This window comes from Salmo salar, chromosome ssa02 (genome assembly GCF_905237065.1).
Source record: "Salmo salar chromosome ssa02, Ssal_v3.1, whole genome shotgun sequence".
NCBI classification, from domain to species: Eukaryota; Metazoa; Chordata; class Actinopteri; order Salmoniformes; family Salmonidae; genus Salmo; species Salmo salar.
Genome location: NC_059443.1, coordinates 70,402,488 through 70,419,987, shown reverse-complemented (window position 1 = coordinate 70,419,987; position 17,500 = coordinate 70,402,488). Strand labels below are relative to the sequence as shown.

The 17,500-nt window shown below is 43.4% G+C and overlaps 1 protein-coding gene across 1 annotated transcript in view; it reads left to right on the top strand.

The window, feature by feature from the left end:
* Window positions 1-17,500, top strand: part of LOC106594351 (armadillo-like helical domain-containing protein 3) — a 56,669-nt gene that overhangs the window by 14,578 nt on the left and 24,591 nt on the right. Inside the window, exons 11-20 of the mRNA XM_045709022.1 lie at window positions 784-844; window positions 1,030-1,076; window positions 1,273-1,348; window positions 1,786-1,879; window positions 6,478-6,579; window positions 8,239-8,297; window positions 8,772-8,837; window positions 8,922-8,991; window positions 9,715-9,775; window positions 10,011-10,099. Coding sequence (XP_045564978.1) covers window positions 784-844; window positions 1,030-1,076; window positions 1,273-1,348; window positions 1,786-1,879; window positions 6,478-6,579; window positions 8,239-8,297; window positions 8,772-8,837; window positions 8,922-8,991; window positions 9,715-9,775; window positions 10,011-10,099 — 725 coding nt within the window. The remainder of the gene's footprint in view (window positions 1-783; window positions 845-1,029; window positions 1,077-1,272; window positions 1,349-1,785; window positions 1,880-6,477; window positions 6,580-8,238; window positions 8,298-8,771; window positions 8,838-8,921; window positions 8,992-9,714; window positions 9,776-10,010; window positions 10,100-17,500) is intronic.

The window sequence follows — 17,500 nt, the reverse complement described above, 5'->3', positions numbered from 1 at the left end:
GTGTGTGTACGTGCATGTGGCTTTCTCAGAGGAACCAGGTTTTGATGTTAATATTCAGGGTGAAAACACCAGGAAGAGCTGTCTGTCTGCTTAGAAACAGGAAGACCTGTCTGTCTGTCTGTTTAGAAACAGGAAGAGCTGTCTGTCTGTGTCTGTCTGTCTGTTTAGAAACAGGAAGACCTGTCTGTGTCTGTCTGTTTAGAAGCAGGAAGCGCTGTCTGTCTGTGTCTGTCTGTCTCTTTAGAAACAGGAAGAGCTGTCTGTCTGTTTAGAAACAGGAAGCGCTGTCTGTCTGTGTTTGTCTGTTTAGAAACAGGAAGAGCTGTCTGTCTGTTTAGAAACAGGAAGCGCTGTCTGTCTGTGTTTGTCTGTTTAGAAACAGGAAGAGCTGTCTGTTTACAGGAAGAGCTGTCTGTTTAGAAACAGGAAGCGCTGTCTGTCTGTGTTTGTCTGTTTAGAAACAGGAAGAGCTGTCTGTCTGTTTAGAAACAGGAAGAGCTGTCTGTCTGTTTAGAAACAGGAAGAGCTGTCTGTCTGTTTAGAAACAGGAAGAGCTGTCTGTCTGTTTAGAAACAGGAAGAGCTGTCTGTCTGTTTAGAAACAGGAAGAGCTGTCTGTCTGTTTAGAAACAGGAAGAGCTGTCTGTCTGTTTAGAAACAGGAAGAGCTGTCTGTCTGTTTAGAAACAGGAAGAGCTGTCTGCCTAGAAACAGATCACATTAAAGTAACAGATGATGAGATATTTGTTGATTGTCATGTTCTCTCGTTGTGTCTGTTTCTCCAGACAGTACAAAGACAAAGAGGAGGAGAACCATGGAGGGTTCTTCTCTACACTCACCAGTATGGTAAGAACACATCTGATCCTACAATGAAATATCGTACAACATATTGGGCCACTTTCCCAGACACAGATTAAGTCTAGTCTATTGATCTATGTGACCCACCAACACACCTCAACAACTAATCGTTCTCCTAAACAACTGTCAACGTTGTCAACTTTCTCTCATTGTAATTCCTGTCTTGTCCACAGGTGGGCAGTATGTTCATTGCAGATGCAGATGAGAAGCTCTCAGTACAGTAAGTACATGATTAAAGTAGGAGTTGCCCTTAGCCACAGATCTAGTAGGTGAAAAACACAGACCTGACTGTAGTTCAGTGTCTATAGGACAACTTCATCCATGCTCTTTAGTCAGTGTGATGTCACGAATACAATCTGGAACCATTGTTCTAATTGGCTGATATTGACCTTTGACCCCTCTCTGATCTCCCCCAGGACCAATGAGGCGATTCTGCTGGCGCTGTACGAGGCCGTGCACCTCAACCGCAACTTCATCACTGTTCTCGCTCAGGTGACTTAGACTACTGTCGCTAGAAACAAAACTACTTCTACTGTCGCTAGAAACAAAACTACTTCTACTGTCGCTAGAAACAAAACTACTTCTACTGTCGCTAGAAACAAAACTACTTCTACTGTCGCTAGAAACAAAACTACTTCTACTGTCGCTAGAAACAAAACTACTTCTACTGTCGCTAGAACAATACTCGCTAGAAACAAAACTACTTCTACTGTCGCTAGAAACAAAACTACTTCTACTGTCGCTAGAAACAAAACCTCTTCTACTGTCGCTAGAAACAAAACTACTTCTACTGTCGCTAGAAACAAAACTACTTCTACTGTCGCTAGAAACAAAACTACTTCTACTGTCGCTAGAAACAAATCTACTTCTGCCTCCTCTACCTCTTTCCCCTCCTTACTCATTTTGCTCTGTCACCTGTCAATCAACAGAGTCACCCAGAGATTGACATCCCGACCACACCCATCACCCCTGTTCTGACCACTCCCACGACGCCGCTCGGCACAACCCCGCCCTCTATGGACAGTGAGTAACATGATTGGTCCTGTCTCTTATTCCATGAATGAATGAAATGTACAAATTAATTATTGACTGAATGAAATGAAACCTTTTATTAGTAGTAATATTCACTAGTGTTTAAATTGACTTAGTTTTATAGTTTGTATTTTTTTTCTCTTTCCTGTTTTGTGTTACTGGGGTAATTGTGGAAAATGGAACGGTTGGCCAGAGTCAACCAAGACCCCTTTAATTCCCTTCCCCTTTAAAACCAGTGGACATAGAAGGAAACATTTTAAGAAGCGTCTGAAACATTCTGTTTTAAAGAAATATGTTTCTCGTCATTGTTTTTGGCCGTCCATTTTTGATAACCCCTCCGTACACGTGCGCCACACGCACACGCACACACAATCTGAACCGGTTCAGGTCACGTGCAGTGTAACTGTTAAAACATGCATGGTGGGTGTTTCTCGCTAAAAGCCATTTGCTGTATGAAATATTAACGGAACTAGCTTCAAATACAGATGAATCTTTCAGGTAGAGAACCATGTCACGACACACACACACACACACACACACACACACACACACACACACACACACACACCCTTTTCCCCCTGTGGACCATGTGCTTGGCTGGCTCATGGCCATGATGTCATAACCAGTCGTCTTGGAACTGATCCAGTCAGCCAGGATTGGAGGGAAGGTGGGATGAGGACAAATCAAAATGGAGGGAGGAGAAGTTGTTGGCTCTTGTTTTATCTGCTAAACTAGCTTCTGAGGTGTGAGATCCAGCTGACTGTCTCGTATAGAGTCTTGACTAGCTAATAGTGGATCACGTCATAGCTTCTCTTCTTCTTGTCTCTACCGACAGTAACGTTCATTATTAGGTCGAGCGTTCAACATCCAAATAACATTCCATTAACGTTACTATGAAGTTAAATGAACGTTGTTGAACTTAAATGGCCGTGTCTCTCTCCCTACCAGTGATGGATGTTGCAGTGGAGTTGTTGAGGGGTCTCTCCCTGGAGTTGTTGTGAGGTTGAGGGGTCTCTCCCTGAAGTTGTTGAGGGGTTGAGGGGTCTCTCCCTGAAGTTGTTGAGGGGTTGAGGGGTCTCTCCCTGGAGTTGTTGTTAGGTTGAGGGGTCTCTCCCTGAAGTTGTTGAGGGGTTGAGGGGTCTCTCCCTGGAGATGTTTAGGGGTCTCTCCCTGAAGTTGTTGTGAGGTTGAGGGGTCTCTCCCTGGAGTTGTTGTTAGGTTGAGGGGTCTCTCCCTGAAGTTGTTGAGGGGTTGAGGGGTCTCTCCCTGGAGTTGTTGAGGGGTCTCTCCCTGAAGTTGTTGTGAGGTTGAGGGGTCTCTCCCTGGAGTTGTTTAGGGGTCTCTCCCTGGAGATGTTTAGGGGTCTCTCCCTGGAGATGTTTAGGGGTCTCTCCCTGGAGATGTTTAGGGGTCTCTCCCTGGAGATGTTTAGGGGTCTCTCCCTGGAGTTGTTGAGGGGTCTCTCCCTGAAGTTGTTGTGAGGTTGAGGGGTCTCTCCCTGGAGATGTTTAGGGGTCTCTCCCTGGAGTTGTTGAGGGGTCTCTCCCTGAAGTTGTTGTGAGGTTGAGGGGTCTCTCCCTGGAGTTGTTTAGGGGTCTCTCCCTGGAGATGTTTAGGGGTCTCTCCCTGGAGTTGTTTAGGGGTCTCTCCCTGGAGTTGTTTAGGGGTCTCTCCCTGGAGTTGTTGTGAGGTTGAGGGGTCTCTCCCTGGAGTTGTTGTGAGGTTGAGGGGTCTCTCCCTGAAGTTGTTGAGGGGTTGAGGGGTCTCTCCCTGAAGTTGTTGAGGGGTCTCTCCCTGAAGTTGTTGTGAGGTTGAGGGGTCTCTCCCTGAAGTTGTTGAGGGGTTGAGGGGTCTCTCCCTGAAGTTGTTGAGGGTCTCTCCCTGGAGTTGTTGTGAGGTTGAGGGGTCTCTCCCTTGAGTGGTTGTGAGGTTGAGGGGTCTCTCCCTTGAGTGGTTGTGAGGTTGAGGGGTCTCTCCCTTGAGTTGTTGTGAGGTTGAGGGGTCTCTCCCTTGAGTGGTTGAGGGGTCTCTCCCTGGAGATGTTTAGGGGTCTCTCCCTGGAGATGTTTAGGGGTCTCTCCCTGGAGTTGTTTAGGGGTCTCTCCCTGGAGTTGTTGTGAGGTTGAGGGGTCTCTCCCTTGAGTGGTTGAGGGGTCTCTCTCTGGAGTTGTTGTGAGGTTGAGGGGTCTCTCCCTGGAGTTGTTGTGAGGTTGAGGGGTCTCTCCCTGGAGTTGTTGAGGGGTCTCTCCCTGGAGTTGTTGTGAGGTTGAGGGGTCTCTCCCTGGAGTTGTTGAGGGTTTGAGGGGTCTCTCCCTGGAGTTGTTGTGAGGTTGAGGGGTCTCTCCCTGGAGATGTTGAGGGTTGAGATGAGGGTTGAGGGGTCTCTCCCTGGAGTTGTTGTGAGGTTGAGGGGTCTCTCCCTGGAGTTGTTGTGAGGTTGAGGGGTCTCTCCCTGGAGATGTTGAGGGTTTGAGGGGTCTCTCCCTGGAGTTGTTGAGGGTTTGAGGGGTCTCTCCCTGGAGTTGTTGTGAGGTTGAGGGGTCTCTCCCTGGAGTTGTTGTGAGGTTGAGGGGTCTCTCCCTGGAGTTGTTGTGAAGTTGAGGGGTCTCTCCCTGGAGATGTTGAGGGTTTGAGGGGTCTCTCCCTGGAGTTGTTGTGAGGTTGAGGGGTCTCTCCCTGGAGTTGTTGAGGGGTCTCTCCCTGGAGTTGTTGTGAGGTTGAGGGGTCTCTCCCTGTTAAAGGATCTGGGTTTTGTATTTCCACTATGAGGTTGGAATAATGCTGTGAAAATGTTAGAGAAAATGCTAATGCCCTTTTAGTGTAAGAGCTGTTTGAAAAGACTGCCTGAAATGTCAGCCTGTTTTGGTGGGGTGGAGTTTGACCTTTCTGGTGACATCACCAGGCTGTAAATTAGTTAACTTCTATGGGCTAGCGTCCCACCCGCGGCTCACACTATCAACAGCCAGTGAAATAGCATGGCGCGAAATACAAACAGCAAAAATCTCATAATTTCATTTTCTCAATCAATCAACTATTTTACACCATTTTAAAGATAAACTTCTCGTTAATCTAACCACATTGTCCGATTTCAAAAAGGCTTTACGGCGAAAGCATAAAATTAGATTATGTTAGGACATAAACTTCACAAGAAAAACCACACAGCCATTTTCCAAGCAAGGACATGCATCACAAAAAACAAAAATACAGCTAAACTATTCACTAACCTTTGATGATCTTCATCAGATGGCACTCATAGGACTTCATGTTACACAATACATGTAGGTTTTGCTCGATAAAGTTCATATTTATATCCAAAAACCCCATTTTACATTTGCGCGTGATGTTCAGAAAATGTATTCCCACCAAAACCCCCGGTGAATGAGCACATCAATTTACAAAAATACTCATCATAAACATTGATAAAATTTACAACAGTTATTGAAAGAATTATAGATATACTTCTCCTTAATGCAACCGCTGTGTCAGATTTTAAAATACCTTTACGGAGAAAGCACATTTTTCAATATTCTGAGGACATAGCTCAACCATCAAAGCTAGCTATACAGATACCCGCCAAGTTCTGGGGTCAACTAAACTCAGAATTAGTATTATAAATATTCCCTTACCTTTGCTGATCTTCGTCAGAATGCACTCCCAGGACTCCTACTTCCACAGGAAATGTTATTTTTGTTTGAAATACTCCATATTTATGTCCAAATACCTCCGTTTTGTTCGTGCGTTCAGATCACTATCCAAAGGCATAACGCGCAAGCGTAAATCCAGACACGAAAAGTCAAATAGTTCCATTACCGTTCGTAGAAACATGTCAAACGTTGTTTACAGTCAATCCTTAGGGTCTTTTTAACATAAAACGTTGATAATATTCCAACCGGACAATAGCGTATTCATTACAGAGGAAAAAGAAGGAGCACCAAACGTGCCCGCGCAGTAAACAACTCACTGGTCCCAGGCAGTCCACTCATTGACTGAGCTCCTATTTTCTGCCCAGTAACAGGAGAAGGATGAAACACGTTTCTTAAGGCTGTTGACAGCCAATGGAAGCCTTAGGAAGTGCAACGTGACCCCACAGACACTAGTTTTGATAGGGATTCAAAAGAAGAACTACAATTGTCAGATTTCCCACTTCCTGGTTGGATTTTTCTCAGGTTTTTGCCTGCCATATGAGTTCTGTTATACTCACAGACATCATTCAAACAGTTTTAGAAACTTCAGAGTGTTTTCTATCCAAATCTACGAATAAAATGCAAATATTTGACTCTGGGCCCGAGTATTAGGCAGTTTACTCTGGGCACGCTTTTCATCCAAAAATGAAAATACTGCCCCCTATACCTCAAAAACTTTTCTGCTGACAACGGCACATTTTCAGTTTTCCCCTCCCCACCCAGACCACTCCCAGACTGTCCTAGCTAAATCCTTGCTTCATGCCAAGAAGCTATTTTCGTTTGTTTTTGACCGTTTTATTTGAAAACAATCACAGTAAGGTACTTAGCTGTTACCCAAATGGATCTTTCAACATTTCAACAGAACATTAGTATAATGTTGAACCAACGTTGTGTCCTGCTTTCCAGTGATGAACTCTTCAGAACTTCCCCTGGATCCTAACCTTCAGACCAGTAACCTGCTCATCACCTTCCTCAAGTATTCCTCCATCGTCATGCAGGACACCAAAGGTTTCAATACACGGCTATCTCTCTCTCTCTACCACTCTCTATCTCTATTGCGCTGTCTCTCTCTCTACCACTATCTCTCTCTATCTCTCTCTCTCTACCACTATCTATCTCTCTACCACTCTATCTCTCGCTATCGCTCTCTCTATCTCTCTACCACTCTCTATCTCTATCGCTCTCTCTCTCTACCACTATCTATCTCTATCTCTTGCTATCTCTCTCTCTCTACCACTATATATCTCTATCGCTCTCTCTCTCTACCACTATCTATCTATATCTCTTGCTATCTCTCTCGCTATCTCTCTCGCTATCTCTCTCTCTCTCTCTCTCTCTCTCTCTCTCTCTCTCTCTCTCTCTCTCTATACCACTATCTCTATCTCTCGCTATTCTCTCTCTATCACTATCTATCTCTCTATCTCTATCTCTCTACCACTATCTCTATCGCTCTCTCTCGCTCTACCACTATCTATCTCTATCTCTTGCTATCTCTCTCTCAATCTCTCTCTCTCTCTACCACTATTTATCTCTATCTCTTGCTATCTCTCTCTCTCTACCACTCTCTCTCTCTCTCTCTCTCTCTCTCTCTCTCTCTCTCTCTCTCTACCTGTATCAGGGCTGACAACCTCATTCCACTGAGGATCAGTGTCAGCTGGTTTTTGGTTAGACAACCAGGTGAGGGGAGTTCCTTATTAATTAGTCAGCAAACCAGGGTCTGTAGTGACGCCTCTAGCACTGAGATGCAGTGCTTTGGACCGCTGCGCCACTTGGACCGCTGCGCCACTAAACAAGAAAATAATCAAGTCCAAGGGGGAGTGAAAACCCACAGACACTCAGTCCTCCGTGGAATGAGTTAACACGTGATCTATATCTATCTATACCCTCTATCAAATACTCCTTCACAGTCACTCTCTATCCTCTATCACTTCATCAAATACTCCTCCACAGTCACTCTCTATCCTCTATCACTTCATCAAATACTCCTCCACAGTCACTCTCTATCCTCTATCACTTCATCAAATACTCCTCCACAGTCACTCTCTATTCTCTATCACTTCATCAAATACTCCTCCACAGTCACTCTCTCTATCTCTCTATCCTCTATCACTTCATCAAATACTCCTCCACAGTCACTCTCTATCCTCTATCATGTACTTTCTTTCATTCCTTATTTTCATGTTCAGTACTTCCCCCCTTTCTTCTCCTCTTCTCAAAATACCAGCTGTCAAGTTGTCCTCCCTCTCTCTCCTTCCCCCTTCTTGCTACTTTGCCTTTTCATTGAGCTCTTTTTCAGTCCATATCTCTCCCTCAATGTTTATCTATCTCCCCCATCTGTCCTTTCTCATCCTTCCTGTCTCCCCTCTCCTTATTCCATATGAACGTTGCCAGATTCATTGTCTCTCTTTCTCCCCCTCTCTCTTCTCTCTCCTCCTCTTTCTCTTCTCCCTCTCTCTGTCCTCTCTCTGTCCTCTCTCTGTCCTCTCTCTCTCTCTCTCTCTCTCTCTGTCCTCTCTCTGTCCTCTCTCTGTCCTCTCTCTGTCCTCTCGCTCTCTCTCTCTCTCTCTCTCTCTCTCTCTCTCTCTCTGTCTCTCTGTCCTCTCTCTGTCTCTCTGTCCTCTCTCTGTCTCTCTGTCCTCTCTCTGTCTCTGTATCTCCTCTCTCCAGATGAACACAGACTCAACAGTGCCAGACTCTGTCTCATCATCCTCACCTGTATAACGGAGGTATGTACACCTGTATAACGGAGGTATGTACACCTGTATAACGGAGGTATGTACACCTGTATAACGGAGGTATGTACACCTGTATAACGGAGGTATGTACACCTGTATGACGGAGGTATGTACACCTGTGTGACGGCGGTATGTACACCTGTGTGACGGAGGTATGTACACCTGTGTGACGGAGGTATGTACACCTGTGTGACGGAGGTATGTACACCTGTGTGACGGAGGTATGTACACCTGTGTGACGGAGGTATGTACACCTGTATGACGGAGGTATGTACACCTGTGTGACGGAGGTATGTACACCTGTGTGACGGAGGTATGTACACCTGTGTGACGGATGTCTTTCTCTCTGTCCTATAGGACCAGTATGCTGATGTCTTTCTCTCTGTCCTATAGGACCAGTATGCTGATGCCTTTCTCTCTGTCCTATAGGACCAGTATGCTGATGTCTTTCTCTCTGTCCTATAGGACCAGTATGCTGATGCCTTTCTCCATGACGACAACATGAACTTCAGAGTCAATCTACATAGAATGGTAAGTGTGTGTGTGTGTGTGTGTGTGTGTGTGTGTGTGTGTGTGTGTGTGTGTGTGTGTTCAACCTCTGCTCTGTGTATACAGCCCATGAGACACAGGAAAAAGGCAGCAGAGAAGAACGTCCCGTCCAGACCACTGGTGTGTGCTGTTCTAGGTAGGTGGAACCATTCAACATGGTATAGTCTATAGTCACTATTGTAGCTGTGGGTCAGCATTAAGAGCTTCATATACATTTCAATTGTACAGTAAAGGCTCACTGTCTCTCTCTGTCTCCCTCTCTCTGTCTCCCTCTCTCTGTCTCCCTCTCTCTGTCTCCCTCTCTCTCTCTCTCTCTCTCTCTCTCTCTCTCTCTCTCTCTCTCTCTCTCTGTCTCTGTCCCCCTCTGTCTGTGTCTCTCTCTCTCTCTCTCTCTCTCTCTCTCTGTCTCCCTCTGTCTGTCTCTCTCTCTCTCTGTCTGTCTCCCTCTCTGTCCCCCTCTGTCTGTGACTCTCTCTCTGTCTCTCTCTCTGTGTCTCTCTCTCTGTCTCTCTCAATACAATTCGCTTTATTGGCATGACGTAACAATGTACATATTGCCAAAGCTTATTTTGGATATTTACAATATAAAAAGAAATAAAATGAGAATCCAAATTGTCAACGGGACAACAGTAACAACAATAACCAAGGGTCAAAATAACCACACATTCAACAATAACAATAAGCATAGAGGACATGTGCAGGTTGATTGGTCTGTCAGACACTGTCCCTCAACTTATGGCAGGCAGCAATGTAGTGTGCTGCCAACCCACAGCTCTCTGCGTCCTCCCCCAACAGGATGGGTAGCCTATCCTCATCAGAGAGGTCTGTGAAACCTTAATCTCTCTCTCTCACTCCCCAGACCTGATGGTTGAGTTTATCGTAACTCATATGATGAAGGACTTTCCTATGGATCTCTACATGTAAGATGGCTGCCCTGTGTCTCACACTTTACAATCAACAAAATATGTTACTACACTACCCAGATGCACACATTACAAATGTGTTTAATCATGATACGTGTGTGTGTGTGTGTGTATATGGTGTGTGTGTGTGTATGGTGTGTGTGTGTATGGTGTGTGTGTGTGTGTGTATGGCGTGTGTGTGTATATGGTGTGTGTGTGTGTATGGTGTGTGTGTATGGTGCGTGTCCACCAGGCGTTGTGTACAGGTGATCCACAAGCTGATCTGCTACCAGAAGAAATGCAGGATCAGGTTACACTATACCTGGAGAGAACTGTGGTCCGGTAGGAACACACACACACACTCAGAACACACACACACACACACACACACACACACACACACAACACACACACACACTCAGAACACACACACACACTCAGAACACACACACACACTCAGAACACACACACACACACACACACACACACACACACACACACACACACACACACACACACTCAGAACACACACACACACACACACTCAGAACACACACTAACACACACACACACACACTACACACACACACACACACACACACACACACACACACACACACACACACACACACTCAGAAAACACACACACACATTCAAAACGCACTCAGAACACACACACACACACACACACACAGACACACACTCAGAACAAACACACACACACACACACACACACTCAGAACGCACACACACACAAACACACACACACACACACACACACACACACACACACACACACATTCAAAACGCACTCAGAACACACACACACACACACACACACACACACACACACACACACACACACACACACAACACACACACACACACACACACTCAGAACACACACACACACACACACACACAGCAGTTAGGAAAATATGGCGCCGGACATTTGACAGGCAGCATGTACATTTTCCGGGTATTTGAGAAATGTACCGGACCCATCTACATCGGGTGTGTAACATGATCAGGGCGTTCACCACGGTGCTCACCACAGTGCTCACCACGGTGCTCACCACGGTGCTCACCACGGTGCTCAGCACGGTGCTCAGCACGGTGCTCAGCAGGACAGAAATCACATTTAAATATGGTCATTCATATCAACAGAACATGTTGGGGATGCAATGACGGGCTCTTCTTACTGAACGTTGATGTGCACTTTGAAGATTCTAGAATAACTGTCCACATCTACTTTTCCTCAACCCACAAGACGAGTCACAAACAGCAACATCACTAGCCTGTCAGTCTACTGTCCCCCATAGTAAAAACGTTCACCTATTCTATTGGTCAGTTTGTGGAGAAAGAAATATCCTAAACCAAACAGACTCTGGGACAGTTATGGGAAGATAATATGCAGTGAAACATTCAGGTTTCAGTCAATGAATTATGTTTTCGAAATACCTTCTGCCTCCATCTCATTGCAAAGTGGTGTGTGATGTGGTGATGAAGGCTTCCTTTCGTTGCCTGTTCATTTGCTGTTTGAGGAGCTGCTCTCACGCTGTCCGACACATTTTACTCTCAAAGGATCTGTGGGCTGTACGCGCGTGATAAATAACATGCATTACCAATATACTGTACACGTGACAATTTAATTCCACTAAATTATGCAAATGAACCAATAGACCAATAAGAATGGCCGGTCAAATGTATTTCCATCAATGACCAGGCTAAAAATAATTATTCATCAATGGGATGTTTTCTTCTTCTCCCAGACAGTTCGCCTGCAGCAATTTTATTTATCGTAAAAAAAATCTGTCAAAAGCCGTCTATTACCGACTAACGGGAACCCTGACACACACACACACACACACTTAAACACATTCAGAACACATTCAGAACACGCACACACACTTAGCAATTGATTGTCAGTGATGAGCAGAGAACAACACATGAATAATGTAAACCTTTGATCTCACGTTGTCTCTGCTGCTGTGATCAAACCAGTGTATGAAACATGAAACGAAACCGTTTGGGCCGTGTGTGTGTGTGTGTGTGTGTGTGTGTGTGTGTGTGTGAGACCGTGGGGGTTTTGTCTGAGTGTATGTTTTGAGCATGCACGTGTTTGTCCCCCAGCACTGTCCCATCTCTAATCTTCCTCTGTCTCTGTGTGAATGTCTCTCCCGCGCCATGAATTATGCCTGTGTGTGTGTGTGTGTCCATGAATTATACCTGTGTGTGTGTCCATGAATAATGCCTGCGGCTGGTGCGTGTGTGTGTGAATGTCTCTCTCCATGAATTATGCCTGCAGCTGGCTTGTGTGTGTGTGTGTGAATGTCTCCCTGAATGATGCCTTAATAAAAGCACTGCTTTATAAATGTATTTATGTCCTCAGCTCTGCAGCTTCCTGTACTAACAGTATCCTCAGCTCTGCAGCTTCCTGTACCTACAGTATCCTCAGCTCTGCAGCTTCCTGTACCTAACAGTATCCTCAGCTCTGCAGCTTCCTGTACCTACAGTATCCTCAGCTCTGCAGCTTCCTGTACTAACAGTATCCTCAGCTCTGCAGCTTCCTGTACTAACAGTATCCTCAGCTCTGCAGCTTCCTGTACCTACAGTATCCTCAGCTCTGCAGCTTCCTGTACCTAACAGTATCCTCAGCTCTGCAGCTTCCTGTACCTACAGTATCCTCAGCTCTGCAGCTTCCTGTACTAACAGTATCCTCAGCTCTGCAGCTTCCTGTACTAACAGTATCCTCAGCTCTGCAGCTTCCTGTACTAACAGTATCCTCAGCTCTGCAGCTTCCTGTACTAACAGTATCCTCAGCTCTGCAGCTTCCTGTACCAACAGTATCCTCAGCTCTGCAGCTTCCTGTACCAACAGTATCCTCAGCTCTGCAGCTTCCTGTACCAACAGTATCCTCAGCTCTGCAGCTTCCTGTACTAACAGTATCCTCAGCTCTGCAGCTTCCTGTACTAACAGTATCCTCAGCTCTGCAGCTTCCTGTACCTAACAGTATCCTCAGCTCTGCAGCTTCCTGTACCTAACAGTATCCTCAGCTCTGCAGCTTCCTGTGCTAACAGTATCCTCAGCTCTGCAGCTTCCTGTGCTAACAGTATCCTCAGCTCTGCAGCTTCCTGTGCTAACAGTATCCTCAGCTCTGCAGCTTCCTGTACTAACAGTATCCTCAGCTCTGCAGCTTCCTGTACCAACAGTATCCTCAGCTCTGCAGCTTCCTGTACTAACAGTATATTTTCTGCTCAGACCCTCAGCACACTAACAGTGTTGTTACTCTCTCTTCCACCTCCTCTGTTTCCATTGTCTCACATACTAATGAGTCTAGCAGAGGGTCTGAACAGTTACAATGTACTTCTGTTTGTCCTTCCATTCAGAGACAAGCTGTGGTTGTGTTGTATTGAAGTGTAATAATATTGTGGGTTTCTCCTGTCTGTTTCAGTGGTTGTGTTGTATTGAAGTGTAATAATATTGTGGGTTTCTCCTGTCTGTTTCAGTGGTTGTGTTGTATTGAAGTGTAATAATATTGTGGGTTTCTCCTGTCTGTTTCAGTGGTTGTGTTGTATTGAAGTGTAATAATATTGTGGGTTTCTCCTGTCTGTTTCAGTGGTTGTGTTGTATTGAAGTGTAATAATATTGTGGGTTTCTCCTGTCTGTTTCAGTGGTTGTGTAGTATTGTAGTGTAATAATATTGTGGGTTTCTCCTGTCTGTTTCAGTGGTTGTGTTGTATTGTAGTGTAATAATATTGTGGGTTTCTCCTGTCTGTTTCAGTGGTTGTGTTGTATTGTAGTGTAATAATATTGTGGGTTTCTCCTGTCTGTTTCAGTGGTTGTGTTGTATTGTAGTGTAATAATATTGTGGGTTTCTCCTGTCTGTTTCAGTGGTTGTGTTGTATTGTAGTGTAATAATATTGTGGGTTTCTCCTGTCTGTTTCAGTGGTTGTGTTGTATTGTAGTGTAATAATATTGTGGGTTTCTCCTGTCTGTTTCAGTGGTTGTGTTGTATTGTAGTGTAATAATATTGTGGGTTTCTCCTGTCTGTTTCAGTGGTTGTGTTGTATTGTAGTGTAATAATATTGTGGGTTTCTCCTGTCTGTTTCAGTGGTTGTGTTGTATTGTAGTGTAATAATATTGTGGGTTTCTCCTTTCTGTTTCAGTGGTTGTGTTGTATTGAAGTGTAATAATATTGTGGGTTTCTCCTGTCTGTTTCAGTGGTTGTGTTGTATTGTAGTGTAATAATATTGTGGGTTTCTCCTGTCTGTTTCAGTGGTTGTGTTGTATTGTAGTGTAATAATATTGTGGGTTTCTCCTGTCTGTTTCAGTGGTTGTGTTGTATTGAAGTGTAATAATATTGTGGGTTTCTCCTGTCTGTTTCAGTGGTTGTGTTGTATTGAAGTGTAATAATATTGTGGGTTTCTCCTGTCTGTTTCAGTGGTTGTGTTGTATTGTAGTGTAATAATATTGTGGGTTTCTCCTGTCTGTTTCAGTGGTTGTGTTGTATTGTAGTGTAATAATATTGTGGGTTTCTCCTGTCTGTTTCAGTGGTTGTGTTGTATTGAAGTGTAATAATATTGTGGGTTTCTCCTGTCTGTTTCAGTGGTTGTGTTGTATTGTAGTGTAATAATATTGTGGGTTTCTCCTGTCTGTTTCAGTGGTTGTGTTGTATTGTAGTGTAATAATATTGTGGGTTTCTCCTGTCTGTTTCAGTGGTTGTGTTGTATTGAAGTGTAATAATATTGTGGGTTTCTCCTGTCTGTTTCAGTGGTTGTGTTGTATTGTAGTGTAATAATATTGTGGGTTTCTCCTGTCTGTTTCAGTGGTTGTGTTGTATTGTAGTGTAATAATATTGTGGGTTTCTCCTGTCTGTTTCAGTGGTTGTGTTGTATTGTAGTGTAATAATATTGTGGGTTTCTCCTGTCTGTTTCAGTGGTTGTGTTGTATTGTAGTGTAATAATATTGTGGGTTTCTCCTGTCTGTTTCAGTGGTTGTGTTGTATTGTAGTGTAATAATATTGTGGGTTTCTCCTGTCTGTTTCAGTGGTTGTGTTGTATTGTAGTGTAATAATATTGTGGGTTTCTCCTGTCTGTTTCAGTGGTTGTGTTGTATTGTAGTGTAATAATATTGTGGGTTTCTCCTGTCTGTTTCAGTGGTTGTGTTGTATTGTAGTGTAATAATATTGTGGGTTTCTCCTGTCTGTTTCAGTGGTTGTGTTGTATTGTAGTGTAATAATATTGTGGGTTTCTCCTGTCTGTTTCAGTGGTTGTGTTGTATTGAAGTGTAATAATATTGTGGGTTTCTCCTGTCTGTTTCAGTGGTTGTGTTGTATTGTAGTGTAATAATATTGTGGGTTTCTCCTGTCTGTTTCAGTGGTTGTGTTGTATTGTAGTGTAATAATATTGTGGGTTTCTCCTGTCTGTTTCAGTGGTTGTGTTGTATTGTAGTGTAATAATATTGTGGGTTTCTCCTGTCTGTTTCAGTGGTTGTGTTGTATTGTAGTGTAATAATATTGTGGGTTTCTCCTGTCTGTTTCAGTGGTTGTGTTGTATTGTAGTGTAATAATATTGTGGGTTTCTCCTGTCTGTTTCAGTGGTTGTGTTGTATTGTAGTGTAATAATATTGTGGGTTTCTCCTGTCTGTTTCAGTGGTTGTGTTGTATTGTAGTGTAATAATATTGTGGGTTTCTCCTGTCTGTTTCAGTGGTTGTGTTGTATTGTAGTGTAATAATATTGTGGGTTTCTCCTGTCTGTTTCAGTGGTTGTGTTGTATTGTAGTGTAATAATATTGTGGGTTTCTCCTGTCTGTTTCAGTGGTTGTGTTGTATTGTAGTGTAATAATATTGTGGGTTTCTCCTGTCTGTTTCAGTGGTTGTGTTGTATTGTAGTGTAATAATATTGTGGGTTTCTCCTGTCTGTTTCAGTGGTTGTGTTGTATTGTAGTGTAATAATATTGTGGGTTTCTCCTGTCTGTTTCAGTGGTTGTGTTGTATTGTAGTGTAATAATATTGTGGGTTTCTCCTGTCTGTTTCAGTGGTTGTGTTGTATTGTAGTGTAATAATATTGTGGGTTTCTCCTGTCTGTTTCAGTGGTTGTGTTGTATTGTAGTGTAATAATATTGTGGGTTTCTCCTGTCTGTTTCAGTGGTTGTGTTGTATTGTAGTGTAATAATATTGTGGGTTTCTCCTGTCTGTTTCAGTGGTTGTGTTGTATTGTAGTGTAATAATATTGTGGGTTTCTCCTGTCTGTTTCAGTGGTTGTGTTGTATTGTAGTGTAATAATATTGTGGGTTTCTCCTGTCTGTTTCAGTGGTTGTGTTGTATTGTAGTGTAATAATATTGTGGGTTTCTCCTGTCTGTTTCAGTGGTTGTGTTGTATTGTAGTGTAATAATATTGTGGGTTTCTCCTGTCTGTTTCAGTGGTTGTGTTGTATTGTAGTGTAATAATATTGTGGGTTTCTCCTGTCTGTTTCAGTGGTTGTGTTGTATTGTAGTGTAATAATATTGTGGGTTTCTCCTGTCTGTTTCAGTGGTTGTGTTGTATTGTAGTGTAATAATATTGTGGGTTTCTCCTGTCTGTTTCAGTGGTTGTGTTGTATTGTAGTGTAATAATATTGTGGGTTTCTCCTGTCTGTTTCAGTGGTTGTGTTGTATTGTAGTGTAATAATATTGTGGGTTTCTCCTGTCTGTTTCAGTGGTTGTGTTGTATTGTAGTGTAATAATATTGTGGGTTTCTCCTGTCTGTTTCAGTGGTTGTGTTGTATTGTAGTGTAATAATATTGTGGGTTTCTCCTGTCTGTTTCAGTGGTTGTGTTGTATTGTAGTGTAATAATATTGTGGGTTTCTCCTGTCTGTTTCAGTGGTTGTGTTGTATTGTAGTGTAATAATATTGTGGGTTTCTCCTGTCTGTTTCAGTGGTTGTGTTGTATTGTAGTGTAATAATATTGTGGGTTTCTCCTGTCTGTTTCAGTGGTTGTGTTGTATTGTAGTGTAATAATATTGTGGGTTTCTCCTGTCTGTTTCAGTGGTTGTGTTGTATTGTAGTGTAATAATATTGTGGGTTTCTCCTGTCTGTTTCAGTGGTTGTGTTGTATTGTAGTGTAATAATATTGTGGGTTTCTCCTGTCTGTTTCAGTGGTTGTGTTGTATTGTAGTGTAATAATATTGTGGGTTTCTCCTGTCTGTTTCAGTGGTTGTGTTGTATTGTAGTGTAATAATATTGTGGGTTTCTCCTGTCTGTTTCAGTGGTTGTGTTGTATTGTAGTGTAATAATATTGTGGGTTTCTCCTGTCTGTTTCAGTGGTTGTGTTGTATTGTAGTGTAATAATATTGTGGGTTTCTCCTGTCTGTTTCAGTGGTTGTGTTGTATTGTAGTGTAATAATATTGTGGGTTTCTCCTGTCTGTTTCAGTGGTTGTGTTGTATTGTAGTGTAATAATATTGTGGGTTTCTCCTGTCTGTTTCAGTGGTTGTGTTGTATTGTAGTGTAATAATATTGTGGGTTTCTCCTGTCTGTTTCAGTGGTTGTGTTGTATTGTAGTGTAATAATATTGTGGGTTTCTCCTGTCTGTTTCAGTGGTTGTGTTGTATTGTAGTGTAATAATATTGTGGGTTTCTCCTGTCTGTTTCAGTGGTTGTGTTGTATTGTAGTGTAATAATATTGTGGGTTTCTCCTGTCTGTTTCAGTGGTTGTGTTGTATTGTAGTGTAATAATATTGTGGGTTTCTCCTGTCTGTTTCA